Here is a 27,836-nt window from a genome sequence, read left to right on the forward strand (position 1 = left end):
ATTTAAAATACTACTATGTAATCTCAGTCATTGTTCGTATTGTATTGCAAAAAACCCCATAAAAATACTGAATTTTTAAGGGACTATATGACATCAAAGCTAACAACAGGGATCTTCAGACTGAAAGAAAAATRTATTTTTTTCCAATTTTAAGAAGTGTATGTCTTTTTTGCTGATGTTGTGCAACCTAACAGATATAGGAAGATGTAGGAAAGTTTTTTGTTTTAACAGGCTATGTCTGCCAATTTTTCTTCCAGGACTGTGGGAAAAGATCATAAAGAGTAATTACAGCACCCCCCCTTCCTAGAAGGTCCAAATCATACTGCTTTCTGTGATAATAACTACAAATCATTGGATTTATGCTGTGCACAAACACATAATTATTTTCTGTTTTATTCTTTCATATGCTTCACACAGGCTTCAGAAAGATCTAGATGGCTGTTTTAAATGTTCTGTCTACAGGTAGACAGKGAGAAATCCTTCAGTTCCATCTCACAGCAGATGTCTTTTGACTGTATGCTTGTGCAGCTGCTAGGATTTGACAAGAAGAAACAGAAAGCAACAACTACGATCACTTTTTTTTTTCAGCTTAAATTTTAGAGTTTGAAAACTGTAAAGTGTTGGCTAGGGAAGAATGTGTAGAAAGCCTGAAAAACCAAAGAGACTACATTGGCTCTGTGTGCAGCTTTGGCAGTGATTTTGCACTTTGCACATGTTATTCATTTCCTTGTCTGTTTGATGCCATAAARAGGAAGCCTTCATTTGTGGTTACCAATTCACTCCCCCACATATACAAACGTATACATACAAAGCAAATGAAATAATAATTTTCAAATCCATGAAAGCTTTGAGTTAAAAAAATATATATATTTTTAATGAAATCAGTGGATGTGCTTCCAACTCTGTTCTATGTTTTCCTTTTCTTAATGTTTATTTGTCAACTTAATTTTTGTTTTTGCAGACAATTTCATGGTGGTTCTTCACTCAGGACTCAATGGTACCCTGTAATGACCGTTTTAATTATTATTATTTTTTTTTTAACCACAGAAGATAGTTCAGATACTGTCTTTCTGCATTAGTGTTATCTCTCACTTTGTGACAGAAAGGGCTAGAGTTCAGAGCAATTTTTTTTTTTGCAATATTGCTCACAGAAGATAAATTAAGGATGATTTTTAGCAAGAACAAATAACTCTTCTTTAAATAGAAATACATTACAACTCATATTGAACTTCTAATCCTGCTAAAATTTTGTTTGATTTTTATTTTTTTCTAGTGTAGAAAAGTGGGTATATTCTTGACAGAAGACATAAGAAATAAAATTTGTTTTAAGAGATAATGAGAATTGCCAGAAGATGGTGACGAGTGGGAGGGTACTGCTTTTAAGACCATTTAACAGTCTTGTAGGAAACCACTTGATTTTGCTAACAAGTTCAAGGCTCTGCATTCTTGTTCGGAAGAGAACATTAGRTTATTTTATATATAAGCACAGGGGGACTTGAATGCTTCAAACTTGTTATTTTTTTATAGCATTATCTAAGATATGGGTAACATCTGAACATAAAACATACTTGCTTCTCAAGTACATTTCATTAAAATAAATAATTAAAGTGTTAGGTATGACTGTGTAGATTACATATATACCAAGTATCGGATACGTATAAGTCTTGTTTGTTTTTCTCGCCACCCCTGATGTATTCTTGTTTTCAAACTAGCTCACTCAGTCTTTGGCTTTGTGAAGGTGTGTTGGTAGAAATAATAGGGAGAAAGTAATTTATAGGGAACTTTGAGAGTTAATTCCCCTGTTACAACAGGCTGTTAATTTATAAACGTCATTCTGTAACATACTGAGCTTTCTTTTAAAACTCGTTAGACGTGTCACACTGCTTGCTTGGAAGGTTATTTCAGGGTCTCAGTCCTTGGGTGATTAGAAGTCTGCCCCTCCTTTCTTCAGGACCTTCACTGTGTGGCGAATAGTGAGTTTGGCAATAAATATAGTACTGAATCTAACCAGCTTTACGGTTGAAGTGGGCACAATTGGTGAAGCCTTTGTGCAGTGTCAGTGTATTTGGGACTTGGTTCCATCTATTTTCAATTTCTGTAGTTGGAGCTGAAGAGATAACAGCATCTGTCCCCTACATCCCTTAGTGTTGCTTTCATCTCAAGTTGTTCTCCTTTTGTGAATTAAAAAAATTTTTTTTGTGAATTTATTTAAAACATACGCTAAACAAAGAAAGACATTTTGATTAGTACCTAAGTAGTTCAGCTGAAACCACTAAAGACAGAAAATCAGAATACAAAATTAAATTAAAATACTGTATGATTAAAATTGTAATAGAGAAATGTGACTGAGAATGAGAAAAGCATTGATCTGGTRTATTTGACTTTAAGCCTCATTTATGTCTTCCATATTTTCAATGGGATAATGAAGCTGCAATGTATTTTAAAAATAATTTCAGTTTATACCTTATAAAATCAGACATTTGAGACATAATTGGATTCTGTGGCTAGATTAATTCTGTTGAATTCTGGACTAATGAGTTTTAGAAATCTGAAAAATACTTATTTCCTTTTAATAGTTACGTCATTTGATTCTTCATTGYATGACCCCTCCTCAACAGATCAGGGACCACAGTCTATCACATGCTTGTATGGTGTCTGTCAACATGGTCCCTTGTTCTTAGGCACTGCTTTAATAAGCACGTAATACTTTCTGATCAGAAAGATAATGAATTGGAACAGAAAAAATAAGCAAACATGAATTCACTATATGTAGAATGACCTCTTAAAGAATGTAGAATACAAAAGCTGTATTAATGCCAATGCATATTTTAATTTCAGGATACACCTAAATCAGGTACTAGTTGCAGTTCTCGGTGTTCAAGTTCCAGACAAGATTCTGAAAGTGCAAGGCCGGAGTCGGAAACTGAAGATGTGCTGTGGGAGGACCTCTTACACTGTGCTGAGTGCCACTCTTCCTGTACCAGTGAGACGGATGTAGAAAGCCCTCAAGTGAATCCATGTGTGAAGAAAGAATATAGAGATGACCCATTTCATCAGGTTGATATCCACTAATTTTGATTTTTACAATACACATATCTTTAGTCTCATCAGCTTTATCATATATTTAGGAGGCCTCTGAAAAAGAACTCTGTATTAAATGAAAGTAATAAAGCCAAAGTGATTTGATAAAATTAAAACAAGGAAAACTTGATTTCTGCTACTCAGTCTTTAATCTGTCAAATGAAGAGCGTAGACAACATACTTAAATAGTCTATGAAGTATTTGAGTATTTGAATCTTAATTCTAAACAAAACTTCTAATTCAAACTAAGAAACTAATTCAAAATCAAATTCCGGACAGATACTGATTGATTTACATGTTCTGTATTGCAGATATTCTATTTTTTTTCCTCCTGTGTGCTGCTTATTTATTTGGACAGTTTAAATAAAGAGATCAGGAGAATATTAAGCATTCTTCTGGCCAAACATGTAATAAATGTTGGTAGTACGTATATCAGTATTAAGGAATATATTGCAAGAGATAGTGCTAATGCTAGCTAAGAAAAATTCTCAGAAGACATTTTTTGCTCACAGTCTGAGCTTAAAATGATGTATTTGTTGATTAAAAACAGATAGCAATTTGGATTTCATGCGCTCTTTGCTTTTTTGGTTTATTCCTAGTTCTTTTTGCTTACATTCTTTATATAAATTCAAATGGGAGTTCTTAGAATAGGGAGTTGAGTTTGTTTGTTTGCAGTTGCATTTTTTTGTTTTGTTCTAGATTGTGCATTTGAGTTTCAGCTCCTGGTGTTGCTACTCCCTCTAGAGGGAGATTCTGGAAATCTGTGATTAAGATGACCTTTCTGTAACTAAYACATACACTGATCAGACTCCTAACACCACTCTGCTTGAGTTTTGCCAGGTAGGGTTAGCGTAGGACACCTTTATCCAGAATAAAGGGAATTTATTAAAAAAAAAAAATGTTGACTGTAGGCTCAACCTAAAAGGAGTATTTTTTTTTTGAAAAAAATTAATCAGAACATAAAGTATTCTATTAAGTATGTGGTAAAATTAAAGATAGCTTGTAAGTAGGTCTTTGTTTTCATACCTTCCTCTTCTTTGATATATTTGAGCAAAAAAGTAGGCAATTAACCTCAACCACAATAACTGGAGAAAGTAATGAAGAATAATGAGAAAAGAGAAATCTCTGTATTCTGTTTCTGTACAGTAGTTTCTTTGAAAAGAATGGTTGATTTTTGAGGAATGTTGTATTGCAAAAATGTGTATTTCTTGTCTTCTCTAGAGTCACTTGCCTTGGATCCATAGTCTGAATCCAGGACTAGAAAAAATAAGCGCAATTGTATGGGAGGGTAATGACTGCAAGAAAGCAGATATGTCTGTGCTTGAAATCAGTGGCATGATAATGAATAGAGTGAGTATTTTTTTCACTATGCAAATATTATATTTAGGTGTCTAAACACTGCCAAAAATAACTTTTTTTTTTAAGTGTTAGCATTATTGTTCCACAACTTGTATCACTCTGATTTGTTATTCGTAATAAGTTACAAGAGCTACCAGATTTGCAGTAGAAGGACAATAAGATATGTTCGTCTTGTGAGGTACTTACCAACATAGTTGACCTTTAAATAAAAGAACAAAGTAGTGTATTCCTTTAATTTTATTTGTGCTCTAAACTCCTATGAACAACTAGCATATTGGGTTAGAAATATATCAGACATACAGATGTAAGTATTTAGATGCTAAAGTTAACCTTGGGTAAGAAGTATCTTCACTCTAGGAAACAAACATCTAAGAGAAACAGTGAGATATCTGACTCCCTTCCTCCCTRTGCTAGTAATTTTTCCAATTACTCCCCTTGAGGAAGGGGATAGAAAAGCATTTAATTTATATTATATTTCAATGTGGACAGAGCAGACCTAGCATAGCATAGCTTAAGAGAACTATCAGTATTTCTTACAAATTGATGCTTCCTTTCTGCAGCCTGTTAGAAAGCAGTGTCATGTTCACAAACTTAGTTCAGATCTCTCTATCTGACTCGAGGATGGTGTGGTCTTCTGGATACCATGGCGATAGAAGTAAACTCTAATAAAGACACAGCCAGCACAATGGACCTCCAGTCTTGCCTGTTCTATAAATGCTTTAGCAGACATGATTCCTTTAAAAAACGTACAACCTCAAAGCAAAACACAAATAGGAGTAAGATTTAGGGTATAATCATCACAGTCAGAATGACTGGTGCTCTTTTTTAATTCAGTGTTGGATGCATTTTTAATACAAGAGTCTACACTGGAATATTATTACTGTAGTGTTATTGGATTTTTTTTATGATTTATGATATTTGTTTGCTGTGCATTAAGTACTCCTACTTTGTTCTGTGTTACTATCTTTAGTTTAATCCTTATGTGAGGACTTCCTTTTGCTTACAAGCAAATTGTGAACATGATTGGTTGAAAATTTCATATAAGGTRTAAGATTATAAAGTGAAGTAAAGCAGTAACATGAGTAAAGACCAGATTTATTGCAAAATGAAAAATACAACTTCTTTGTTTCTAGGTGAACAACTACATACCAGGAATTGGTTACCAGATCTTTGGAAATGTCGTATCTTTAATCTTGGGTTTAATGCCATTTATCTTTAGACTTTCCCAAGCTAAAGATTTGGAACAACTAGCTGCACATTCTGCCACTGAACTTGGCATTATTGCGTTTGGATCAAATGGAGACGTACTGGTTCTCTCAATGGTGGTTATAAGTTTTGTAGTCCGTGTGTCTCTAGTGTGGATTTTCTTTTTCCTACTGTGTGTGGCAGAGAGAACATACAAACAGGTATGTATGACAAGTCAAGAGATCTCAGTCAGAGTAGAACAAATTATTTTGTTTGAGTTTTGCTGATTTGTCAATATTTTAAATTTTTTTTATTGTATTAAGGTTTATAGATCAATTATGACAAATACTTTAGTGGGCTCAAAGTTAAGGGGATTATTCAGTTGCAACAGACTGAAGTTTTCTACAGTCTTAGTAGCTAAACTTTTTTTTCTAGAGAGCACGTGTATGTGTTATTTCAGATTTCTGGCTCAGCTTGTTGACCAGCTCCTAGTCATGTCCAAGGTTGTCTCAGTTCTCTGGAGGGAGAAAGTTTCAGTAAAAGAGCTCTATAAATTCCCAGTTTGTTAAGCCAATGTGTTTCATTCAAAACACTTCAGTTTTATTTCAGAATAGTTCAGTCTAGACCTTAGTCAAAAGCCTTTTCTGCCTTGCTAGCAAGGAATGGAGCCTGAGAGAACTGCGAACTGAAGTAATATACATGTTAATTTATTGCTTATTATTTGCAATTAAACTTTCAGAAGCATATCAATTTCCCTGAATAGCTGCAAAGTATAGATATTTACTGGTGTTCAAAGGAGAAATTGCTTTCTTTTCTCAAATTATGGCCAAAATAGGTGACTTAAGACAGTAGAATAGAGTTAGTTTGCTTCTAAGAATAGTCTCTGGAAGGAACTTCTGTGGTAAAGGCACTCATGCGAATGATTGGTAGGTTTGGTTTGCTCCTGAGTTGTAAGAGCTCAGCAGATCTGCAAAGTCTGAAATTTGAGGAAAGGAACTTTGGCTACATTTTTACTCTTCAATAGAATAGAGCTTTAAAAARCTTTTTAGTACATCTCCTTTTTCTAGTAACATACTACTTCTATTTCTGTACTGTGTTAACATATTTTAGTTTACATTAATACACTGTACATTACTTTGGTGTATTAAAGGAAGCTTTTTCTCCACATTCTTTTTAGTAGTCCTAGAAATCAAATAACAGTTRTAGTCACTTCCATTTTTTTCTTTGCAGAGACTTCTTTTTGCCAAACTTTTTGGTCATCTGACATCTGCTAGAAGGGCAAGAAAGTCAGAGGTTCCTCACTTCCGTTTGAAGAAAGTACAAAATATAAAAATGTGGCTTTCTCTTAGGTCCTATTTAAAGGTATATACTTTTTCCTACCCTGTCATATAAAATATCCCATATTCTGTTGTTAAAAAGTTTGTATTCTATTCTTAATTTTTCTCCATATACACTCATCATTGGTGCACATGTACCTTATACACTTGATTTTGGTGACTCCTGGCCAACAGCATCTGCAGGCCRCTAGATTGTGAGAAAGCAAACGTCTAGTTTTTCCCTTGGGATAAGGGATGAGTGTGTTCAGAGTGCATTAGTCTGATATTAATGCTACCAGAGAAGTCTGTCAGGTGAATATGTTGGGTAAATGCCCACTTATAATATAAAACATGGTATCTTAAGAGCTYGACTAGTTAGTATCCTTTACAAAGGAGTTAATGAAGTAAAATAGTTTGAATGAGTATTTGTGCTGTGCATGCACAGAAGCCACAGGAAGCTACAAGTTATGCCCAATTAGGATCCATAAGACATTCTTATATGTTAATGCACTACTGCAACCCCTTCACTGTATGCTCAGCTCATATCCTATGAGTGAATAGATTAGCGCATCTCTTAAATATTCTTCAAGCCAGAGCATTCTGACAATCTTTTGTGAAAAGCTCGTATTATCTCTGTTTTGTTGTTGTTTGCAAGGTTTTTCCCCTTTTTTCTCTCTGTTGCATTAGATGATTCAACTTAGTGCCTGCATCGTGGTATTTATCATTAAGACTTTGACTTATTCTTCACTGTAACCTTAAAAGAGAACAACTTGCCCCCCCCCCCACTTTTTACCTGGAAGAAAGCAAGTGATTTTTCTGTACCAGTTGGTTTTTAAGCTGTGCTCTTCTTATAATGGTGTATCACAAAAACATTTGGTGATGCTGCCTTTTCTGCCATGGGGAAATTGTACATTCTCCGCAATTTTAGATGTTTTGATGAAACTATTCTACTGCAGGATCCTGCCTTTCAATGGGATCTGAACCTACTGCTCATGGAGTTAACCGGATAACTGACTGAAACTCTGCAGCCATCTCATCTTTCACCTCAATTGAATAATACTCCTGTTTTTYCCCCAAGCCTTTCATCCCAGTGCATGGGCCATTTCTTCCTATTAGATTTTAAATGAGCTTTTATTACCTACCCGCATTGATCAAGTTATTCAAGCAGTCTTTGAAACAGCTTCACTAAATAAAGGCACAGAGGCATAACCATCTTCATACAGAGGTTCTAACTGGGTAACCAGTCCTGTTGAGAGCTATGACAAAACCAGGAAAATGACTCACTTTATAGAACTTGATTTGCATTGGTACACTAAAAATATCTCCATTTCAGTTGTTTGTGGAGTGGTCCCCTGTAGTTCTGTTCTTTATCAAGTGCTATGCCATCAGTGAATATTTTAAGAAGAAATAGTTATTTGGGATCATAGGGCAGGTACCTCTTTTATAAATATACAGTATGATAAAGGTGGTATGTTTTTGCAGACTACAGAGGTACAATACAATAGGTTATCACACAAGTTAAGCATGAAATTCTGAGATTGACATACCAACATGAATTTCATCATTTCTCGCTGTTTAGGCTTCTCTACTTTCTAGCATCCCTGCTTTGATTTCTACCATTACTGACAGACTTAATTTCCAAGTTAGGGTAATAACTGCATGTTCTCTCTAGGTATTTTTTTAAAGATGTTAATCCTGAAGGAGTAAAATGAGTTTCTTTAAACTTGGATGAAACTAGGTTTTTCCCTATTTGCTTTCTAAAGCTCTAAGTTTTTTGTGAACAGCAGTTGACAATCACTTGCTGTTAGTGGTGGCCATCCTCTTATTTACGTCTGTGCCTCTTTCCAACAGCAGCTGAGACAGATTAGATGAAATCTGTGCCAATAATTTTAAAATTAGATAAAGGATGATTAAAAAAATAAAGGAGTTACGGTGTGGAGACTGGGAAGTGTGGAAGGCAACCACAAGCAGATGAAGTTTTTAATAAAAATTTGAAATTAAATTTGAAAGACTACATTATTTTCAGGGGAATTTAGGCAATGCATTTACAAGCTTTGAGGGTACCGCACCCCTCATATTATGGAAGTTTCTGTTGAGGAGGTTGTAAAAAGGGGTGTCCTTTAACCATCACACTTGAGGCTTGCATCTTTTTCTGTTTAATTTGTAACAAGTTGGGTGGGAGGACAGAATGGTAACATCACTTAGGCAAAAACTGCATGAGAATGTAGTTCTGATGCTTAAAACTACATATAATAGCATTGCTGCTGAATGTYTTGCCTCTTTCCCCACAACTGCACACATGAATTTCATCTCTTCTTATGCCACCACAAATGTTTGTGTAATTGTGGTGAACGAAAAACCAGCTGTATCAGACTCTGTCAAACAGTAGTCAGAAGCAGGTGTTTAGGGAACTGATCAAACTGAAAAATAGCCTGTTGAGAATTGTAATTTTCACCTCAATCTGAAAGATTACCTTTCAAAGACAACAACAAATTCAGTAATTGGTGTTTTTTAGGATGGGTTGTGTACATGAGTATTCAAATTTTACTTTTATTCATAGGCCTGGTGTTCTTCAGGTTTTGGTAGCTGAGAACAATCAGTCCTGTATTACCGTCATAGATAGATGTGCACATGTGTGCATATATGTATATGTGTGTTTGTGTCTCTATATGTATATACACAAGTATTTTGCCTCACACAGGCAGAATACTAGCTCAGTGTAAGCAGTGCATGCCTACCATAGTACAAATTTACACTTAAATTTTTTTGGCAACTAAGCTTAACTATCTCTTGCTTTAAGCATATTTTGCTTACCTTGCATACACACACACACACACACGTACATATACATATACATATATGTAAATACACACACACACACACACACACCCCTCCTGTTCTCACATTCATGCAGTTAGACAGTAACATGTCCAGAGAACAAATTTGGGAAAAGAAATACATATTGTAGCTTACACCTGTTTTGATCCAGAAGAGGATGTTTAATTCTTTTAAGAAAAACACTTCAGGAAAAAAATGTATTTAGAAACATTTCATTGTGCCAGTAATTGAGAAGAAGATGATTGAAAACAGTGAGCTTGTTTTCAAGAGAGTCAGCTTGTTCTACTGTTTCCATCTTGTGCTGTGAAAATTCTCACGTATGAGAGAATTAAATTCTGATTACACCTACCATAATGCAGTTGTGCTTTACAACTTAGGGGTTTTTTTGCATCATAAAGATGCAAGCAATAAAAAATAAYTGCCATGTAAAATCATATGTTGCTATCCCATTGCAATTTTGTGTCCGAAATCTTYAGTCAGCACTGGTTTGATGCTTGGTAAGGTCCAATGCCATATCGAATTTATGTCAGAGAATATTGCCTAAATGTRAACTACTTCGAAAGGCAAAGGAACTGACTGAAAAAGCGATGAATGTTTTCTTTTCTTGTAGTTTTCTTGAGATTGCATATACTTGAATTAATCTTGTATTCCTTTGTGAGAGTATTCAAATGTAGTTACATTATTTGGTTCTAATATGAAGTTTGCAACTTAGATTACAAAACTACAAGCCATGATGAAACTTTGTTCAAAGTGGGAATCCAGGTGGATCTACCAAAGATCAGCACTGACTAGGTAATTTTTCACTCACTCACGTATGGGCATCTCCTTTATTTCAGCGTCGAGGTCCTCAACGCTCAGTAGATGTAATAGTTTCGTCTGCCTTCCTGCTGACCATCTCTGTTGTATTTATCTGTTGTGCACAGGTAAGGAAATCTTAGTTGCATAGAAATAGCCATGACTTAGGTGCSCTTTGAAGTAGTGGACTACCTTTTGCATGATCATTCCTATTAGCTTAAAAGGCCACAGTGAAAATGAGTAGCAACTGTTAAAGCTTTCCAGAAGATTAAGTTCCATTTATATTGTTTTACCTAAAGAAACTTAGTGACAGCATAAATATTAGCTTGATATAATTATTTTTCTAATTTGTATTTTATTTCAATGTACATCTTGAATTATGGATAATAGTGATTTCTGTGATGTTTTGCATCAAAATCTGCTTTTGCTACCCCTCACAAAAATATAATTTGAGATTGACTTTGGTGGATGATTTCATGGTGAAAAGGAGGAAGCAAGGTGGTTGGCTGTGTTAGCCTGCCCTCCAGTGGAATATCATGTAGTAAGGAAACCTTTGCTTGCATAGAATTTCAGTACTTAGGAAGACTGTTTTACTTGAGCTTCTCTGTTTCAGTGTACAGGGAAGCTTCTGAATGACTTTTGTATTTTTTTTYCCCCTCTTCTCTAGTTAACACTAATTTGTTTTCCTGGTAGCTAACTATATTTTAATAAAAATTTATTGTATGATTCTACTTGGATTCGGTTTTCCATATAAATCAGTACAGTTGAAGATGATGTATTTTGTTTTTCGTTCTATGCAGTGTATTCACCTCTTTGAACTTGAGTTTAAAATTGTCTTTATGTATTTTCTTCTTATTGCTTTAGAGATATGAAAAAAAGACATGTGCCCTTCAGAATATACCTTTCTCAAACCTGATAACCTTTCTAGGAAAAGCCTATCTTTAACAGAATGTTGATTTTTAATTTTACCTCAAARATCTTTTATACCTAAAAATAACCACAATACTTACTACTGGTGAATTTTTTCTTAGAGTTGCGTGCATAACTGTTCATGTTGTAATGTAAATRTTACTCTGAATTCTCTGATTTTTCTTTTACTTTCAGCTACTTCACATGCATGAGATCTTCCTTGATTGTCACTACAATTGGGAGCTAGTGATTTGGTGCATTTCACTTACTCTTTTTCTCTTAAGATTTGTTACTCTTGGATCTGAAACCAGTAAAAAATACAGCAATACCTCAATATTACTTACTGAGCAGGTGAGTCTATATAGACTTTTGTGTTTCTATCTAAACAATATATTTCATCCAGTATATCTTAATCATGCATTTTAGATACGTTAATGTAGTCTGGATTAGGGAGTTAAGTATGGTGTAGTGAAAGAAGTTAATCAAGATTCTACAGCTCAGATTCTGTAAAAAAGCGTTTGTGACATTGAACCTTGAGATGGCCATATTCTGTTTTATTTGTAAGTGTGAGTGCTTAGGGATGCCAGTGTACGTCAAATGGTATAATCAAAGCTCTAAGAGAACACAAACATAGAAGATAGCTTTTAAATAAAAATGAAAAAAAACCTAAACTCAAATTGTTGGATGGGATGGTAAAATATCTGAAAACAAACTTACCCTTACACTTTTTTCCAGACTAGCAATTTTGACTGCTAGGTTACATAGCTTCCGTATAGTCTCCTAGATTCCTTAGAAATCTGTCTCCCTTCAGTCATCTTATCAARCTTGGCTTCGAAGCTACTTTTCTTCTAGTGTGCATTTATGCTACAAACTCCCTTTCTGTTCTGCCTGGTACTGGTGATGGWTTTCCAAGCTAAACATGTTCGGTTAAGCAGGTAAGAAGTAATCTTTCTGCTTTGAGAGGATTCACGGTGGTATGAAACACAGCATTCAGGATACGTTAAACAGGCAGACCTCACTGCCCATACGTATCTTTTAATACAAGTAGAAGAATTACAGTTGAGCAAAATGTCTGAGCAGTCATCTACACCATCTGTCAAAGGCTTCAGAGTCTCAGTGTGGAAGATTTTGCTCTCTGACTTGAACACATTTCCTGTAGGAAATCTGTGAAGATTTCTTGTAGTTTAAGTTTTTGCTGGTTAGTTCAATTATGATGAAAGTTAACAAAATAAATTATGACTTAAACAATCTTTAAGCAGTACACTTTTCATTTATATGAAGCTTCTCAGTGCACATCTGACAACTTTTTGTGCTGCAGGATTTTTCTGATCTCTTAATCTATTGAGTTTGGGGGGATGGTGGGATGGAGTGAGATCTTAGAGGAAGACCTTAAATGTTCAAAACACTCAAAGTAGGGTAACAATAAGAAATGTTCTTGTTCATATGGAAAATCATGGGAAATTGTTTTTTCTTTTGTTTTTGCGTTCCTGAGCAGCGCTTAGCATAAACTTTGTGAAATGTGTGCAGTTTAGTTACTAACTTGTAAGATAAAATCTAAATTAAGACATTTACTTAAAGTTGCAGAGTCTCATTATTATTATTTTAATCATAACCTTTAATAAATACAAACTATTCCTTTGTCTTTGGGGGTTCTTTGCACTCAGTAGCAAAAAATAATTTTTATTACTAAAAGAACTCCAAGCGGATGGCTAATCCACCTGTTGGTGAAAGTAATATGCTATGTTACTGCTATTTAGTACTTTTTGGCTCTCGTTTTAAGATCTTAGTTTAGAAGTAGCTCAGTTCTACTCAAACAGAATAGATATTTAACCTAGGAGTAAATGTACAAACACTTAAGATGTGCAGAGARAAACTGATCTGAAACTTGGTGTCTGTACGGATTCGATATTCTCTTGCCCAGCATTAATTCTCAAAACTGAAGCAGGCTGTTACGTGTTTTTCTGTCTGTTTCTTTAACTGAATGTTCTTGATTTCTCTTCCTCAGGGTTACTTGCTGCTTAAGGGTAATATGGAGTGTGAAAATCTGAAGAGAGTTTCACAGAGGGAAACTTGCTTGCTTTCCAGTAGACATGGTGACTGTTGTCACCCTAGGCATCATAGGCAGTCCAGACTTGTTCCNNNTTTTTTTTTTTAAGACAGGCAAAAGAGACTTGGAAAAAGACTGCATCTATCTGTTCCCCTTTCAGGCTGTGTAGCAAGGCACATGCCTCTAGCTTACCTGGCCACCACCACCAAGTTGAAAGATTGGGGCAGGGCTGTCACTGAAGATACAATCTTCGATTACTTGTTTGTAACCACAGATAGTCTGACTTTGCAATGTCTGTACATGTAGCTGGGGCAACCAGATGTAGGATTTTAGTTTGTGGAGTGCAGCTATTACTTTAATCGTTGTTGTGCATCCTACCTCTTGGGTTTGACTGTGCAGTTTAGAGTGACCCTCCAGTTCCATATCTGCACGTTCCTGAGATTGGAGAGCTCTGCATTATTCTTTGGATCTTCGTAGCATAAATAATCTAAMGTTTCAGTGAAGTTTGTGTCCTGTGTTTCTGGAGAAAAAGTAGAGGGGAATTTTGGGAAACCGATTGGAAAAAAAATAGAATTTCTAGTCTGTTTTGCTTTCATAGGTTTCTATACTGAGCTGTTCACGAGTGTCAACTCTTAAATAGAAAAATGGATGAGACATTTGAGCTTGTTCAAAGTAACTAAACCGTAAGATTCTACCATATATGTAAAACTGAGTTCACCCAAAATTTCTAAGGCTGAGGACTGAATATTTTAAGCCAGTGTGCCATTGGAAGTAGTAGTCTTGTTTTATCCCCAGGACTTGAGCATTTATTTTGGAAATTTTTGAATCATCAGACACTTAGTTTTGTATTGAACCCCATTTATCCTATTATAATGTGTTTTCCCCTGCAAAAGATCCTAGAGCTTTATGAAATGAAAACTAGAATATATAATTTGCTTCACAGTTGTTTCTTTGAAAATAAAAACGTTGTAGTTAGAACTCTCGAGTCATTTTGGAGGAGTTATTCACACTAATTGGAGACAATGTTATCTTTACCTTTTGCTTAAGAAAGACCTGTAAAATTCTGATATTTTGACTTTCATGACAATAGACTGACACTCACTTAAATTCAGTTGATTATAATGGAATAAGCATTGTAACCATCTATCATATTTGCAGAGGCTGAGACACATCTGAACTGTTGTGCTCCAAAATTGGACATTAGTGGAATTAGGCTTACTGAAAATTGATGCAACTTTTTTTTTAAAAAAAAGTGTGTGTGTGTGTGCATGTATGTGTGTGTGTGTGTGTGTGTGTGTATATATATATAAAACACCTGAAAAGGCCTCATAGATGAGATAAAATTGCAATTTCTACTTTCCATCAACAAAATTCCAGTAGCTACTTCCTGCTCTAGGTTCAATTGTGAATTTAATGATTAGGAGTTATACTGGGAAACTTAAAAAGGCGGCTATCATTTTTGGGTTAAGGCATTTTTTGTCTGCATGCTATCTGTCTAATTTTTCAAGTCCTTCTGAATTTTTTTTATCTTGTGTAAAATACAAAGAATATTTTGATCAAAGTTGTCCTCTTGCCAAGTTCAGCCTTAAAATAGGTAGAGTAGATGGCTGTGCATATCAACATTCAGTCTCCCCTCATGTTTTAAGGTATGCTGTTGAATGTTGAAGACTGTCATTTTTTTCATAAACTAAGAATGAAATTGTATAACTGTCAAAAGATATGTGAACCTTCCTAGAATTTGTTAACTATCAGTTTTTCAAAGTTAGTAGGAGTTTCCAGAGTCTTAATTTATTCYTGTTTTTAGACATTTGTGTTGCCGAAGTCAGTAGTTTTATATTTAAGGTTTGTTACCCCTTTGCCTCTGAAAGTAGAATCAGGAGCCTGACACATCTTGGAATGTTTTAGACATACTTTTTGATTTTAATCTCATTGTATAAATTACAGTGACGTTCTCAGGGAGAATTTTTAATATTAAGTTACTTTGTTTAGATGTCCATTGTTCTAATTTCAATAATCAACTTACAACAAGACCCTTATAGCATTGTTTTATTTCTGTAACTTTCCTGCTGTAGCTTGGTAAGAGTGTTTGTCTGAAGGACTAATTCAAAGTATTGCTAAATTGCTCATTTTTTATTTTGTTGAAGATTATCATCTTAAAAAGTTCATAGCTTATCAAGTTGAGCTATTTTTCCACTTGATTTACTTCTATTATGACAGTRGCTTAAAGTCTGGATTGCACAGGTATTGAAATGATCAACATTCTGTTCTCCTACAGGAATGAAAAGTTTAAATTTTTTTATATTTTTCGAGATTCTGGAAAGGCTGATTTTTCTGTGCTTAAGATTTCCATAAAGTACTCAATTAAATCATTTAAAAATATATGTATACTTTAGCAAAATTGTTTTATCATTTCAGTCTATTCAATAACTTGTTGGAATGTTAAGCCTGTAAGGTCTGCATCTTAGTTTAATAGCCTCTGGAAATGAATCAACAARCCTCAGATGCTTAGCAAAGAAAGAAAAAGAAATTATACAGACCCTAAACACCTACTTGTGTTTTTCTTGCATGATTTGTGGATAAATGACATTAAAATTTAAARTTGTTGCTGTAATAATGTCAATATATTTTTGTTATGTTATAGAACATTGTATTTTCTAGAGTATTGAGCTAGTATTTGTTCTTTAACATTAAAAAGGAAACAAAAAATTTGCTCATTTGCAGAAATGTCATTATTATTCTATCATATGGCTGTTGAGTAGTCACTTGATGTTATTAAATGTTTTTAAATGAATTCCTGTTAATTCTAAGTGATGATACTCATACTTTATTTAAATCAGATTAACTTGTACTTGAAAATGGAGAAAAAGCCTAATAAGAAGGAGGAACTGACACTAGTGAACAATGTTTTAAAACTTGCTACTAAATTATTAAAGGTAAGATTTAACATAGTATTACAGTATTGTACATAACCAAGAAGTCAATCAGGTTGCTTAATGAGTCACTTGTCTTATTTCTACAGGCAGTACAATATGCTTTGGTTTAGGACTGCTCTACTTGTCACAGTGACACGCTTGTTCACGTGCTTTTCTGTTATGTTGCTATCATTATGGATTGCAAATAATTATTAAATACAGTAAGTTTTATTCTTTAAGAGTGCATGAGTAGAGTGAGAGGAAATCATTTAAGATAGACAAGGYGATGAACGCTCAGGAAATAAATCATGCAATTTTGTTGTCTGTTTTCAGACACTGTCTGTTTTTAGTAATAAGCTGTAGGATTTGATTTTTTTTTTCCAGAAGAATAACTCCTTTTAAAAACTGTTAGTGGTTAATGTTTCATATTAAATTAGATTATCCTTAATATGTTCTTTACTTAATGTCATAGAAGAATCCTCTTGGAAGATATTGTTACATAGGTCCATTTATGTGTGAATGAAAGGTATTTGTGTTTCATTTGATGTAATTAAAAATCTTTAAGTCAAACTGTGTCTTCTAACTAGTAGGCAAATATTTTTGCATTTTTGCATGAATTTTCAGTGATCAGTAGGAAAGTTTTCTGTATATGTAATATTTTCCTGATTGCCAACTAACTGCATTTGGTGGATAGAAATTTTTTTTGTGTTGAGAGAACATACTACTTTATTCCTTCTCATTTCTAGAATGTTAGTGAAGAATCATCTTTCACTTATCTGGGTTAGAGCACTGACAGGGTTAGGGCCTTAATAATATTATTTGAACAACGCAGTGGTTGCAGTTCTCAGGAAGACACATCTGATCCAAAATTGCCTTTGCTGAGTGTTTCTGTTCTTCAAACGCAGAGATTTTTTGTAATGTAGAAAGAATGCTGTTCAGATCCGCCACTTACCTGGGAGTCTAATTCTTGTTACAGAACTGTTTCCTTTTCCTTCAGACCAGAAAATTTCCCTAATCTCCAAATTTGCTTCAGGGTTACTGGGTGGAAAAACTTTTATTTTAGATTTGACTTATAATGGTATGAAGAGCCTGGGCAACTTGGTTATTCACTGTATTTTTTGATGTAACTATGAGAAGACACAAAGCCTTTAGGACCCCGTATCAAAGCAAGCAAAAGAAAGCGATTCTTTGTGTAACAGGTAGCAAGTTGTTGAAAGTATTTGTCAAAGGTTATGATGGATGCCAGAAGCCTATTTGAATTAAAGGAGAGACTAGACAAGTAGTTAGACCTCAATAGAAGTTACTAACTAGACAAACTACAGCAGATTCAAGATGTGTCATGATATGAAATGTGTGCTGGGAAAATTGCAGGTCAGGGAGAAGTAGCTGCTGTTGAAGATAGGACTTGTCGTCTGATTTGCTATCGTGTTCTTCACTGTTTTTTTTTTAATTTATTTAATTTATTTATTTTTTAATTCTCTCCTTCCAGAAATGTATCAACTGGCATGGCCCTTCCAATGTGAGCCCTCAGTTTTAAGGCAGGCACAAATCCCAGACTTAGGCCATCCCTTACTTACTGTGAGAGTGTGCCAAAAAGTGGGATGGGGTTTACAAGCCTCTTATTATAAGCTTAAATGAATTCTTGGCAGTTGCTTGAGGCACTCACTTATCTCATGCCCAGCAGATAAATGAAGTTGATGTTTTSGTTTTGGAACTTTTTGATCCTTCAAACATTTATTGAAGATTATATTTCCTATTAAATATACTGAGTTCTTACTCCCAAAGTTGGTTAGATGAGTCCATAAGCAGAAAGCTTTTGCTTTAAAGAAATTCTCTGCTGTTCTCAGAATCATGCCTTTTATCTTTTGTATTTGTAGCAGAATTTTATATCACATTACATCTGAATAGGTGGTTCATTCTTATTTCACCTTTTCTGAAAGAAGAGTCAGAGCGCTCAGGTTCTTACGTAACCTTGCTCAAGACTCAGGATTTAGTGCAGAAGGACAACGATGTATATAAAGCTACAAAGCATAGGTGACCAAAGCAGTGATAATTGTTATACATTATATTGTCCGTTRTTATATTTAGAAACTCCTTTATTGTTCCTTCAATTGGCATATTTCTAGGCCAGAAAAGTTTGAGTGACTTCATTCACTTACTAAGAATTGCAAAAATGGTGCAATGCCATTTGTTCAACTTTGCAGGTTAATTTTGGATAATATTTTGATACTTCCCRTTAGCAAAATGTAAAATCTTGGCAGTTACATGATCCTTAGTGTTTTTTTTAATCTTTCTTTTCTACCTATTTTCACCAGAAGTAACTGCAAAAGGAAGAGAATTGCATTAGAGAAGTCATTTTTGTTAACTTTTCATGATAATGAGGTAGCTTTCTGTTACTGCAGAATATTTTGTTGGTGGGTTCTGTTAATTCTTTTGACACTAAAGGAGATTTCTGGAAAATTATGAGGAATTCTAGAAAGATGGTACCTTGGGGCCAGGAGAACTGGCTTTCCACTTTCCTGGCTACATAAATAAAACAGTAGATGGTCTGGACAGGTAGCCTCCAAATTTGTGAAGGGTTACTTAGAGAACATGAATCAACAGTCAGTGAACATGATGGCTGTTTTCTCTCACATTGGTTTTATAGGAGAATGTTTTAGTCTACTGTGACTTGAAGACTTCTTAAACTATATGCTATAGTTCAGTACATCGTGAACAAAAATATTGTTTAAAATATGAGCAAGTATGAAAGATAGACTGTTATTTTAGGAACTTTCTGCACCCACATTTAATGAGAGCTGATGGTATTGGCTGTTCTGCAGTGGAGCTCACCACTGTGTCTGTTTTATGGCAATTTGTCTTATTTAGAGTGTGAACTCATAGGATAGAGTTCTCTTACGCATAGCAAATGCAGCACAGTGAACTCCAATGTGGGTTAAGGCAACTTACTGCTTTCTGTAACACAAATAAGAAATTACTGTTACCATGCTTAGTTAGTTAATATGAATGTTGCTGGTAAACTGTTGTACCTCATTATTATCTAATAWTAAGAAAAAATGCAAATGACAGTGTGTTACAAAAGCCATGAGTCGATCAAATCGGAGATGACATGATACTTTTTAAAATATGTGGATAAATTTAAGCTAAGAAAAATGTTATATAAAGCTGCATTGCATGTAATCAGTTCTGTACACTGAAGCACTGTGACTKTTTGCTCAGTGCTTAAGTTATTTTGAAATTTTAAGGCAACTTATTGATTCTGTACTACTTTTACAGTAAGAAAATAACTAGTGATTATTGGAGAAATGCTCATTCTGAGACGTTAAAAGAATGAAAAAACAAAAACCCTTTGTGTAGTTTTTGCTTTCTAATGGTGTCTGTTGATGCTTCCCATTACTAGGAACTGGACAGTCCCTTTAGGTTATATGGGCTTACAATGAACCCACTGCTTTATAATATCACCCAAGTTGTCATCCTGTCTGCTGTTTCTGGTGTCATCAGTGACTTGCTTGGATTTAATCTAAAGGTAACTTCTTGCTAAGTATGCTGTCTTTAACCATGACGTCCAGGATGTTACATTAGTTGAATTGTATTTTGTAACCTAATGAATCTTTTATTCCAGTATTAACTGGAAGACTTATTGTCTGATTTTGAAATTTGAACTGTATCAGAACAGTGATGTATTTGTCAACTTTTGTCCATAAATACAAAGACTTTATTTAACCTTATTACTGTGACCAACCTTAGCCAGTGTCAGTCTGTTAGCATTTAAGGACTGTCTTACTACGTCTACATTCTAGACCCATCTGAACTCTGTGAACTCTGGAAACTGTTTCAAGATTCGAGTCATGAGGGACCTTAGCTTCCACAAGTGTATACCATAAAGCCTTTAGCCCATTACATTGGCCATTGTGTTTCCCTACATCTACCCGGTTTCTTTTCCTGTTACAAATAAAGGAATGTAAAAGTTATTTTATAGATCATTGAACATGCAGCTGATGCAATGAGAAAAAAAAAGTGGTATTGCAGTTGTGGTAAATGGAAAGCTGAGATGCAAAATAATGTTGATTTAATGCTTTAACTTTTTCAGCTCTGGAAGATCAAATCATGACAATATATAAGGAAGACGAGATAATACAGTGTTATAGAAAARCTCATTGACTGACAAAACTGCCTCAAAGCAGCCACTGAATATGTATTTTCAGAAGCTACAACCTCTTCAAGGATATTGTGTGGAAAATTGAAGTGTTTACATCTGACTTGTGCAATCTTTGTATTTATTTCATCTTTCTGCTGTTTTATTTTTCTTTTTGTTGACATTTATATTTTATTTTCAAACATACTTGTTTAGTTTTGGAAAAGGATCAGATTTGGAAAGGGTCAAAACCCTGGTATCTGAGAATTTGAGATCCCCGTAATTGATTACACTAAACTGTGTAAACATCTGTTAAAACTGAAGCCAATGCTGAACATTAATATCTTAAAATTTTAGTTACAGTAATGCTATATGGAAATCATTTTATTTTGATTAAGTATAGTAAACTTGCCTAGAACATTTCATTTGCACCAATCATTTGAGGACTACATAGCATCAGTTGATGTTTGGTTGCAATAGAAAGTGAGACACATACAAAAATAAAATACTGATAATACAGTATGACAGGTAGCAGAAATATTTTATATTGATATTAGAACTAAGTGGGGAATTTTTAATATTTTGAGTAATTCCAGGATCTAAACTGGTGTAGGCTGCAGTTTAAATATCCTGGGATATTATTAAGGTATTATATAACAGATCAACAAGTGCTCTTTGATAACACTTTTATTAGAGCAATAATTGTAAATGGTTATCATGCTGTATGATATTTTGATAAAATTAAATATTGTATTTATTTGAAATACTGGGCTGTTCTGCACAGCTCTGACTGTGCATGCTCAATATGTGCACTTTTTATTGTTACTTTTAATGAGAAACTTTATATATATATATATATATACATATATAATGTATATTAAATGGAATATATTATGGTGAACTATGGAGCAGTATTTTCTATATCTTGAAGTTGAATATTTAAACAAGTGAAAACTTACTGGAGAGGAGAATGCTATGAATGACTGAGCATAAGATGGATGGATGCTCTCCTGTAGTACACTATAGTATATGCCATTTGTACCACATTTAAGTTTAAGAACAGTTAAACACAAAAAACAAGTTCTTTGAGTGGGCAGCAGCACTAATGAAGCCTGGTATTCTGCAGATTTGTTTCCTCAAATTATCTCTTCCTCCCCCAACCAACCCTCTCCCATAGGGGTCATCTCCTAGTGCACTCTGTGAGCTCCAGCCTTGGGTTTCCCATCTCTCCGTGTCCCACATGGACCGGTCATATACCGACTCCTGCTTTTCCTGTGTGACAGAAGTGGATGTTCATCCCCTTGGAGTTAAGTTAGTTTTTAGGTTGTATGAGGAGGATTAATATCACCAGGCTCAAGTATTCTTACATTTTGTGTTTCTAAAATAATACATTCATGAACTCCAAAAATCAGTGGCATCATACTGAAAAATGCAAGAAATGTTGTTAGGTTACACAAGTCTGGATGTTACTTCAGACCTTTTTAAAAAATTCTGAAGATTAACAAACAGTGTAATGTATCTTAAACTTAGGTGGTATAAAAATATTTTTATATATAAAGTAACAGAAACAAGCATTTTGTATTTTATTTGCCTCTGTACTAATGTTTAATAATGACCAAAGTGCATTCTAGTTTTTGAAAGAATGTATTCCTGGAGCTTTAAGAACATACTGTATTTAGTTGCTCATGTGAAGACCTCAGCTGCATCTGATCTTTCTTCTTTCTCTATGTTGTCTGATGTTGGGATTGTTTTTAGCAATTAAGTATGTTTTATACACAGTTTTTTCCAAAATATGGTACAGACCTACACAGAACTTAATTTTGCACAAAATATATTTTGAAAAAAAAAATACAGCAGGAATTTTATGGGGGATAAAAGATAACGCTATTGCTTTTTACAGCCTGTCACTATTGCAAAACCACTCTTTACTGTAGAATTGAAATATTTTTTAAAATTGTAAATGTTGAGTATATGGTTCTCAGCAACATTAAAAAAAAAGGGAGAGAGGAAGATGTTTCAGTAGAAGGTGAAATTTAACCACATATACCTCAGCAACTAGCACTGTGCTGGATTGTTGCACTAACCATGGCGGCATGGGGAGAAGAAAACAAATCTGTGAAATAAGGGGGGAAGAAAAGTAAAACTTTTAACTGCTACCAGTAGGTATATTCATCATCCTAAAAATGGGAAACGTTTGTTCTCCATCCCTCAGTATGGAAAATCCAGTATGAAAATAGAGGCAAGTAGAAATATGGCAGATCATGTGTGTTAACTGTTATTTTTGCCACATATTTTGTAACTGAAAGTGTGATCAGGCTTGGAATAAAGCTTTCTATGGCTGAAGGTAAAAATGTGCAGTGAGCTATATCTTTCAGTATTATGGAGCATATTTCTGAGTGCCTGTTTTGTCTGTGAATATATATTTCATTTAAATTAAAGCATATTCCGAAGAGAAATCCTGGATGTGGAATGCAAATGRTCATTGGCAAAGTTGCACGTTATTGCAGGACCACAAACTTTCCCCTGCTTTAAGTAGTTTAATTTTATTAATCAAACTGGAAATGCAGTTTCCAAATAAACTTTTTTTTGAAAAGTTTTGAAACAGAATTAATTTTTCAGATCTAAGGGATCAATTTCAATAGCTCTTTTGACAGTTTCATTATAACAAGGTATACTTCAATGTGAAAATCAAAATTCAAGCAAACTGAAGTATTTTATAAAATTAAGATGAACTGTTACAATAAGACCTGATAGAATATTTGGACAGAATACAGGGTAGCTTATTATTTTATTTATTGATTTATTTTTTAGTGATATCAATATTTTCTAATATTAAAATTTTTGACCAGATTTCAAAAGCCTGTTTTTAAGAGCCTTACTTTGGCTTTTTAGAACCTTAATCTTTAAACTTGTTCTGCTAGTGGTAGGTATCTCTGACCACTCATTCTTTGGCATTCATTGCTGCTCACTTTCTAAATTTACTGTGAAAGTAGGTAATTCACAGTTTAAAATTTCTCTTGATGTTCACAAAGGGCACTCTGTATACATTGAAAAATTAGCATCTTCCAAGGGCTATTCTTTCTTACATTCATCTCTAAATTACATTTTTGGTATGCTAGAATTATAACCAAAGTGCTAAGGTGTGCTAAGTAAATGTTAGACAAATCTCCTTAATCCAGATCCCATCTATGTCTAAATATTTTCCAAAATAGCTCTGTAGCTAAAGACGATAGGTTCAGACYGATACATTGTTCCTTACTGGTTTGGTACAAAGCGTGTCCCATTTTTATCAATGCTGACCTTAAAACTGTCCCCTTCAATAACAAATCCTACGTGGATTTTAAGTATCTATTGATGTTCAGATGTGAATTTAGCATTGCTGAATGTCCTGCATATGTTGCATCCATCTCACACCAGTTACTACAATGGGAAATCTCGGTACCTCTCTAGGAAAAGAATTAATATTTCTATAATTCATGGCATGAAGATGATGTTACATGCATCTCTCTCCTGTTTGCTAAGTTTGGAATCTGAAGGGGTATGTGACCTTTCAGGAAAACACCGAAGTGAATTTTAAAAGGTTTCAATGTGTGCTTCATTGTTTAATATATGATTGGAAACCTATTTCTGTCCCTGTTAGGCTTTAGTGGGCCAAAGAGCGTGGAGATAACATGTATTGCAACCTTTTTTAGGTTTTTACAACCTTTTCTTTCTAAGCTATATTACCTCTGCCTGGTGTATGCCAGAACAGAACAACGTGAAGCTTAAAAAAAAAAAAAAAAAAACAGAAAGGTGCTTTAACAGTTCAGTTAATCCTTCCTGTTGTTTTCTGTGGAGGAGACCACATCCTTTGGCAGACAGCAAATTTAATAGTTTCCAAAAACCTCTGTAKATTGTGAGCATGTTTCACTTGCAGTAATGTTGAAGAATATTACTGGTTCAAATTCTAAAGATTCATCTTTAGCATTGAACCATATACAGTAGAGAGACTTACCTATTTCCCTGTTCTCTACAGATGGCGATAGTGGGCTTCTGCTGCCACCACTGCCTTTACTGGAGACTTCAAACCCAAAGGGATCCAGCTTAGCTGTTAGAGGGAAAAGGCAGAAAAAGGCTGTCATTAGTGCTGGTTATACCCATTGCAGTCTGCTTGGTTAGACTCCTGTTAACAATTTCTTGGTAGTGAATTTACTGCAGCATAACGGAGAGCTTTAGAGGAGAGGGAATTCATGAATATTGTTCTCTTTTCCTTTCTTTTACTTTTAGTCCATAGAGCAATCTATTTTTTTTTCCTGCACTGTAATATATAATATTCTTCCACTGTCCAGCTCCTGTAGGCTTTCCTACCCCTTTCTCCTAGCACGTTCTATGGAGCGCCGACCCGCTGCTGTTGTCATATGCCCTTCTCTTCTGTTCCCCAGCCCTTTCGGTTTTCTATGCAGACCTCCTCCTCGTTTTCTTTTCCCGAATAACGATATTCTGTTCCACACCCAGTAGCCAGCTTTCCCTGTAGCTTTCCCTCTGTTGTCTTTACCCATTTCCTACAAGTGACACAACCGCTAAGGCTGCTGTGATAGCAAAAATTAACAGTATTGTCAGACAAGGTAATATAGGCTGCTCTTTTGGTTTTAGATCTCCTACAGCTTGCATCAGTTTCCTCATAGCAAAAATTCTAAGAAGGGGGCAAGAAAGGGCAAGATTGTGTCTTGTTTATGCACTTTTGGTGGTAGCAGCAGTATGAGGGGATATGTCAATAACTGTGGCGCGCTCTTTTCTCCTGGTTCATTTGCTTCTATTTGTTCTATTCKCTGTTCACCAGATTGGAGAAAGCTGGATTTCATCTGTTTTCAGGGCATGCTTTTATTTGCCATACTTGTTGGAACTGCTTCATTTTTGTTTCCAGCTGCTCTTCCTATTAATACCCAGTTTCTCACAATGCTTCGCATCCCATTTATACTTGTGTAGATGCCTTCACTACTGCTCCTTGGTCCTTGTTACACCCTGTATTGAAATATGTCTGTACTGGTGTAGGAGAGAGGGAAGCAAACCTTTAGGTCATAAGGACTAGGGGGAAAAGCAATTTTCTTTCTTTTTTCATAGGTCATTAGTTGTGAGGTGGTGGAGGAGAGGATATTGATATATCCTGTTCTAAATTTTTATTTATTGTTTATTTATGAAGTGCAGTCTTTCCTTGTAACCTGACCTTCCTCTCAAACATTCCCACCTTATCTTGTCAGGAAAACTGATCAGTCCTTGCGGGGCTGTTAGGACCCCAATTGCCCAAGCAGACTTTCTTGTTCCTGAAAATTACCATCTCTGTCATCTTTGATGTGTGGAGCCTGGAGATGTCCTTTGGAGTTCCCCTGCGGAGTCCGTTTGCCAGGTATGCTGGTACAGGGGATGATTTTGGCAATTTTGCTTGGTGTGTCTGGCCCAGGATGCAAAGGCACAGAGTACTGCAGAGCATCTGGAAGATCTCTGTACCACCAACATTCATGACTTGACTGATGGAGTTGTTTGTGGTGGTACCTATCAACTCTGCTTATCTTGCTTGACTGAGCAGATAGACCCCACTGGTGACAGCAACCAAACAGGATTCTCTTGGAAAGGGGGTAATGGCAGCAGTTGCCATGGGCAGTGTAGTATAAGGATAATTCAGGGAAGGAAGGGAGCACAATCTGGCTGATACCTGGACCTCCTGTTCCCTGACTTCTTCCTGTTGTCCCTCCTACTGTGAGAGTAGTATTAAACATACATAGTGAGTCTGCCATTATTGGGATTGGCAGAGAGTGATTTCCTCCACATCTCCTCGAGAAGCTTACAGCTGGGTCAGTCACTGCTCCTTTTGAGTCTGGCACCTGGAACAGGTTGTTGAGACATAGTGGCAACCATGAGAAGGGCCTTCTTGTGGTGCTTCCCCCACTAGAGACTCCAAGATTTTTCCCATAGCTTGCTGCTGTCCTCCATAGTAAGGATCAAGAGGGAACTTCCCTCAGTGGATGGTGATGGAAAGTTGTTTTGTGATAATAGTGGAAAAATACAGAGATCACCTCTAAGCAGGCTCAAGCTGTGTGTCTGATCYCTTGTCAGCTGATCTTGCTGTAGTTTCAAGATAGTCATCTCTGCTCAGCTGCACACGTTTGCTCCGGGAGCAGGGGACAACCTCTGGGTTATATAAAATGGAAATGTTAAGGCTGCTTGTGACCTTATCGTAGAATCAGTAAGGTTGGAAGGGACCTCTGGAGATCATCTAGTCCAACCTCCCTGCTCAGCAGGGTCACCTAGAGCATGATAGACAGGGTTGTATCCAGGCGGGCCTTGAATATCTCCAGAGAAGGAGCCTCCACCACCTCTCTGGGCAACCTGTGCCAGGGCTCCATCACTCTCACAGGGAAGAAATTCCCCCTCACGTCCAGGCAGAACTTCCTGTGCTTCAATTTCTGCCCATTGCCTCTTGTCCTGTCATGTGGGACAACTGAAAAGAGTTTGGCCTCGTCCCCTTGACACCCTCCCTTCAGGTACTTGTACACATTGATCAGATCCCCCCTCAGTCTTCTCTTCCCCAGGCTGGAGAGGCCCAGCTCTCGCAGCCGTTCCTCATAGGGCAGATGCTCCAGCCCTCGGATCATCTTTGTAGCCCTACACTGGACTCTCTCCAGTAGCTCCAGGTCTCTCTTGTACTGGGGAGCCCAGAACTGGACACAGTACTTGAGATGAGGCCTCYCCAGGGCTGAGTAGAGGGACAGGATCACCTCCCTCSACCTGCTGGCAACACTCTTCCTAATGCACCCCAGGAGACCACTGGCCTTCTCGGACACAAGGGCACATTGCTGGCTCATGGTCAACTTGTCACCCACCAGCACTCCCAGGTCYTTCTCTGCAGAGCTGCTCTCCAGMAGGTCAGCCCCCAGCTTGTACTGGTGCCTAGGGTTATTTCTCCCTAGATGCAGGGCTCTGCACTTGTCCTTATTGAACCTCAGGAGGTTCCTCTCCACCCAGCTCTCCAGCCTGCCCAGGTCCCTCTGAATGGCAGCACAGCCCTCTGGTGTGTCAGCCACTCCTTCCAGCTTGGTAGCATTGGCAAACTTGCTGAGGAGGCACTCTGTCCCCTCATCCAGGTCATTGATGAAGAAGTTGAACAGGATGGGACCCAGTCCTGAGCCCTGGGGGACGCCACTAGCCACAGGCCTACAACTAGACCCCACGCCACTGATGATCAACCCTCTGAGCTCTGCCTTTCAGCCACTTCTCAATCCAYC

At 36.0% G+C, this 27,836-nt stretch overlaps 1 protein-coding gene across 3 annotated transcripts in view; it reads left to right on the plus strand.

Moving 5' to 3' along the window:
• Positions 1-22,928, plus strand: part of PHTF2 (putative homeodomain transcription factor 2) — a 59,901-nt gene extending 36,973 nt beyond the window's left edge. For 2 of the 3 annotated variants that reach the window (XM_085298745.1, XM_085298759.1), the window contains 9 exons: positions 2,839-3,057; positions 4,303-4,431; positions 5,574-5,846; positions 6,856-6,987; positions 10,616-10,702; positions 11,679-11,834; positions 16,368-16,463; positions 19,843-19,968; positions 20,533-22,928. In XM_085298745.1, the coding sequence (XP_085154871.1) occupies positions 2,839-3,057; positions 4,303-4,431; positions 5,574-5,846; positions 6,856-6,987; positions 10,616-10,702; positions 11,679-11,834; positions 16,368-16,463; positions 19,843-19,968; positions 20,533-20,553 (1,239 nt within the window). In that variant the 3' untranslated portion in view covers positions 20,554-22,928. The remainder of the gene's footprint in view (positions 1-2,838; positions 3,058-4,302; positions 4,432-5,573; positions 5,847-6,855; positions 6,988-10,615; positions 10,703-11,678; positions 11,835-16,367; positions 16,464-19,842; positions 19,969-20,532) is intronic. The other variant, XM_085298752.1, reaches the window with a different exon arrangement.
• Positions 22,929-27,836: the final 4,908 nt, after the last annotated feature.

The sequence above is a fragment of the Rhea americana genome, unplaced genomic scaffold (assembly GCF_003343005.1).
Source record: "Rhea americana isolate MKP2758 unplaced genomic scaffold, rheAme1 scaffold_1, whole genome shotgun sequence".
Classification (NCBI taxonomy): domain Eukaryota; kingdom Metazoa; phylum Chordata; class Aves; order Rheiformes; family Rheidae; genus Rhea; species Rhea americana.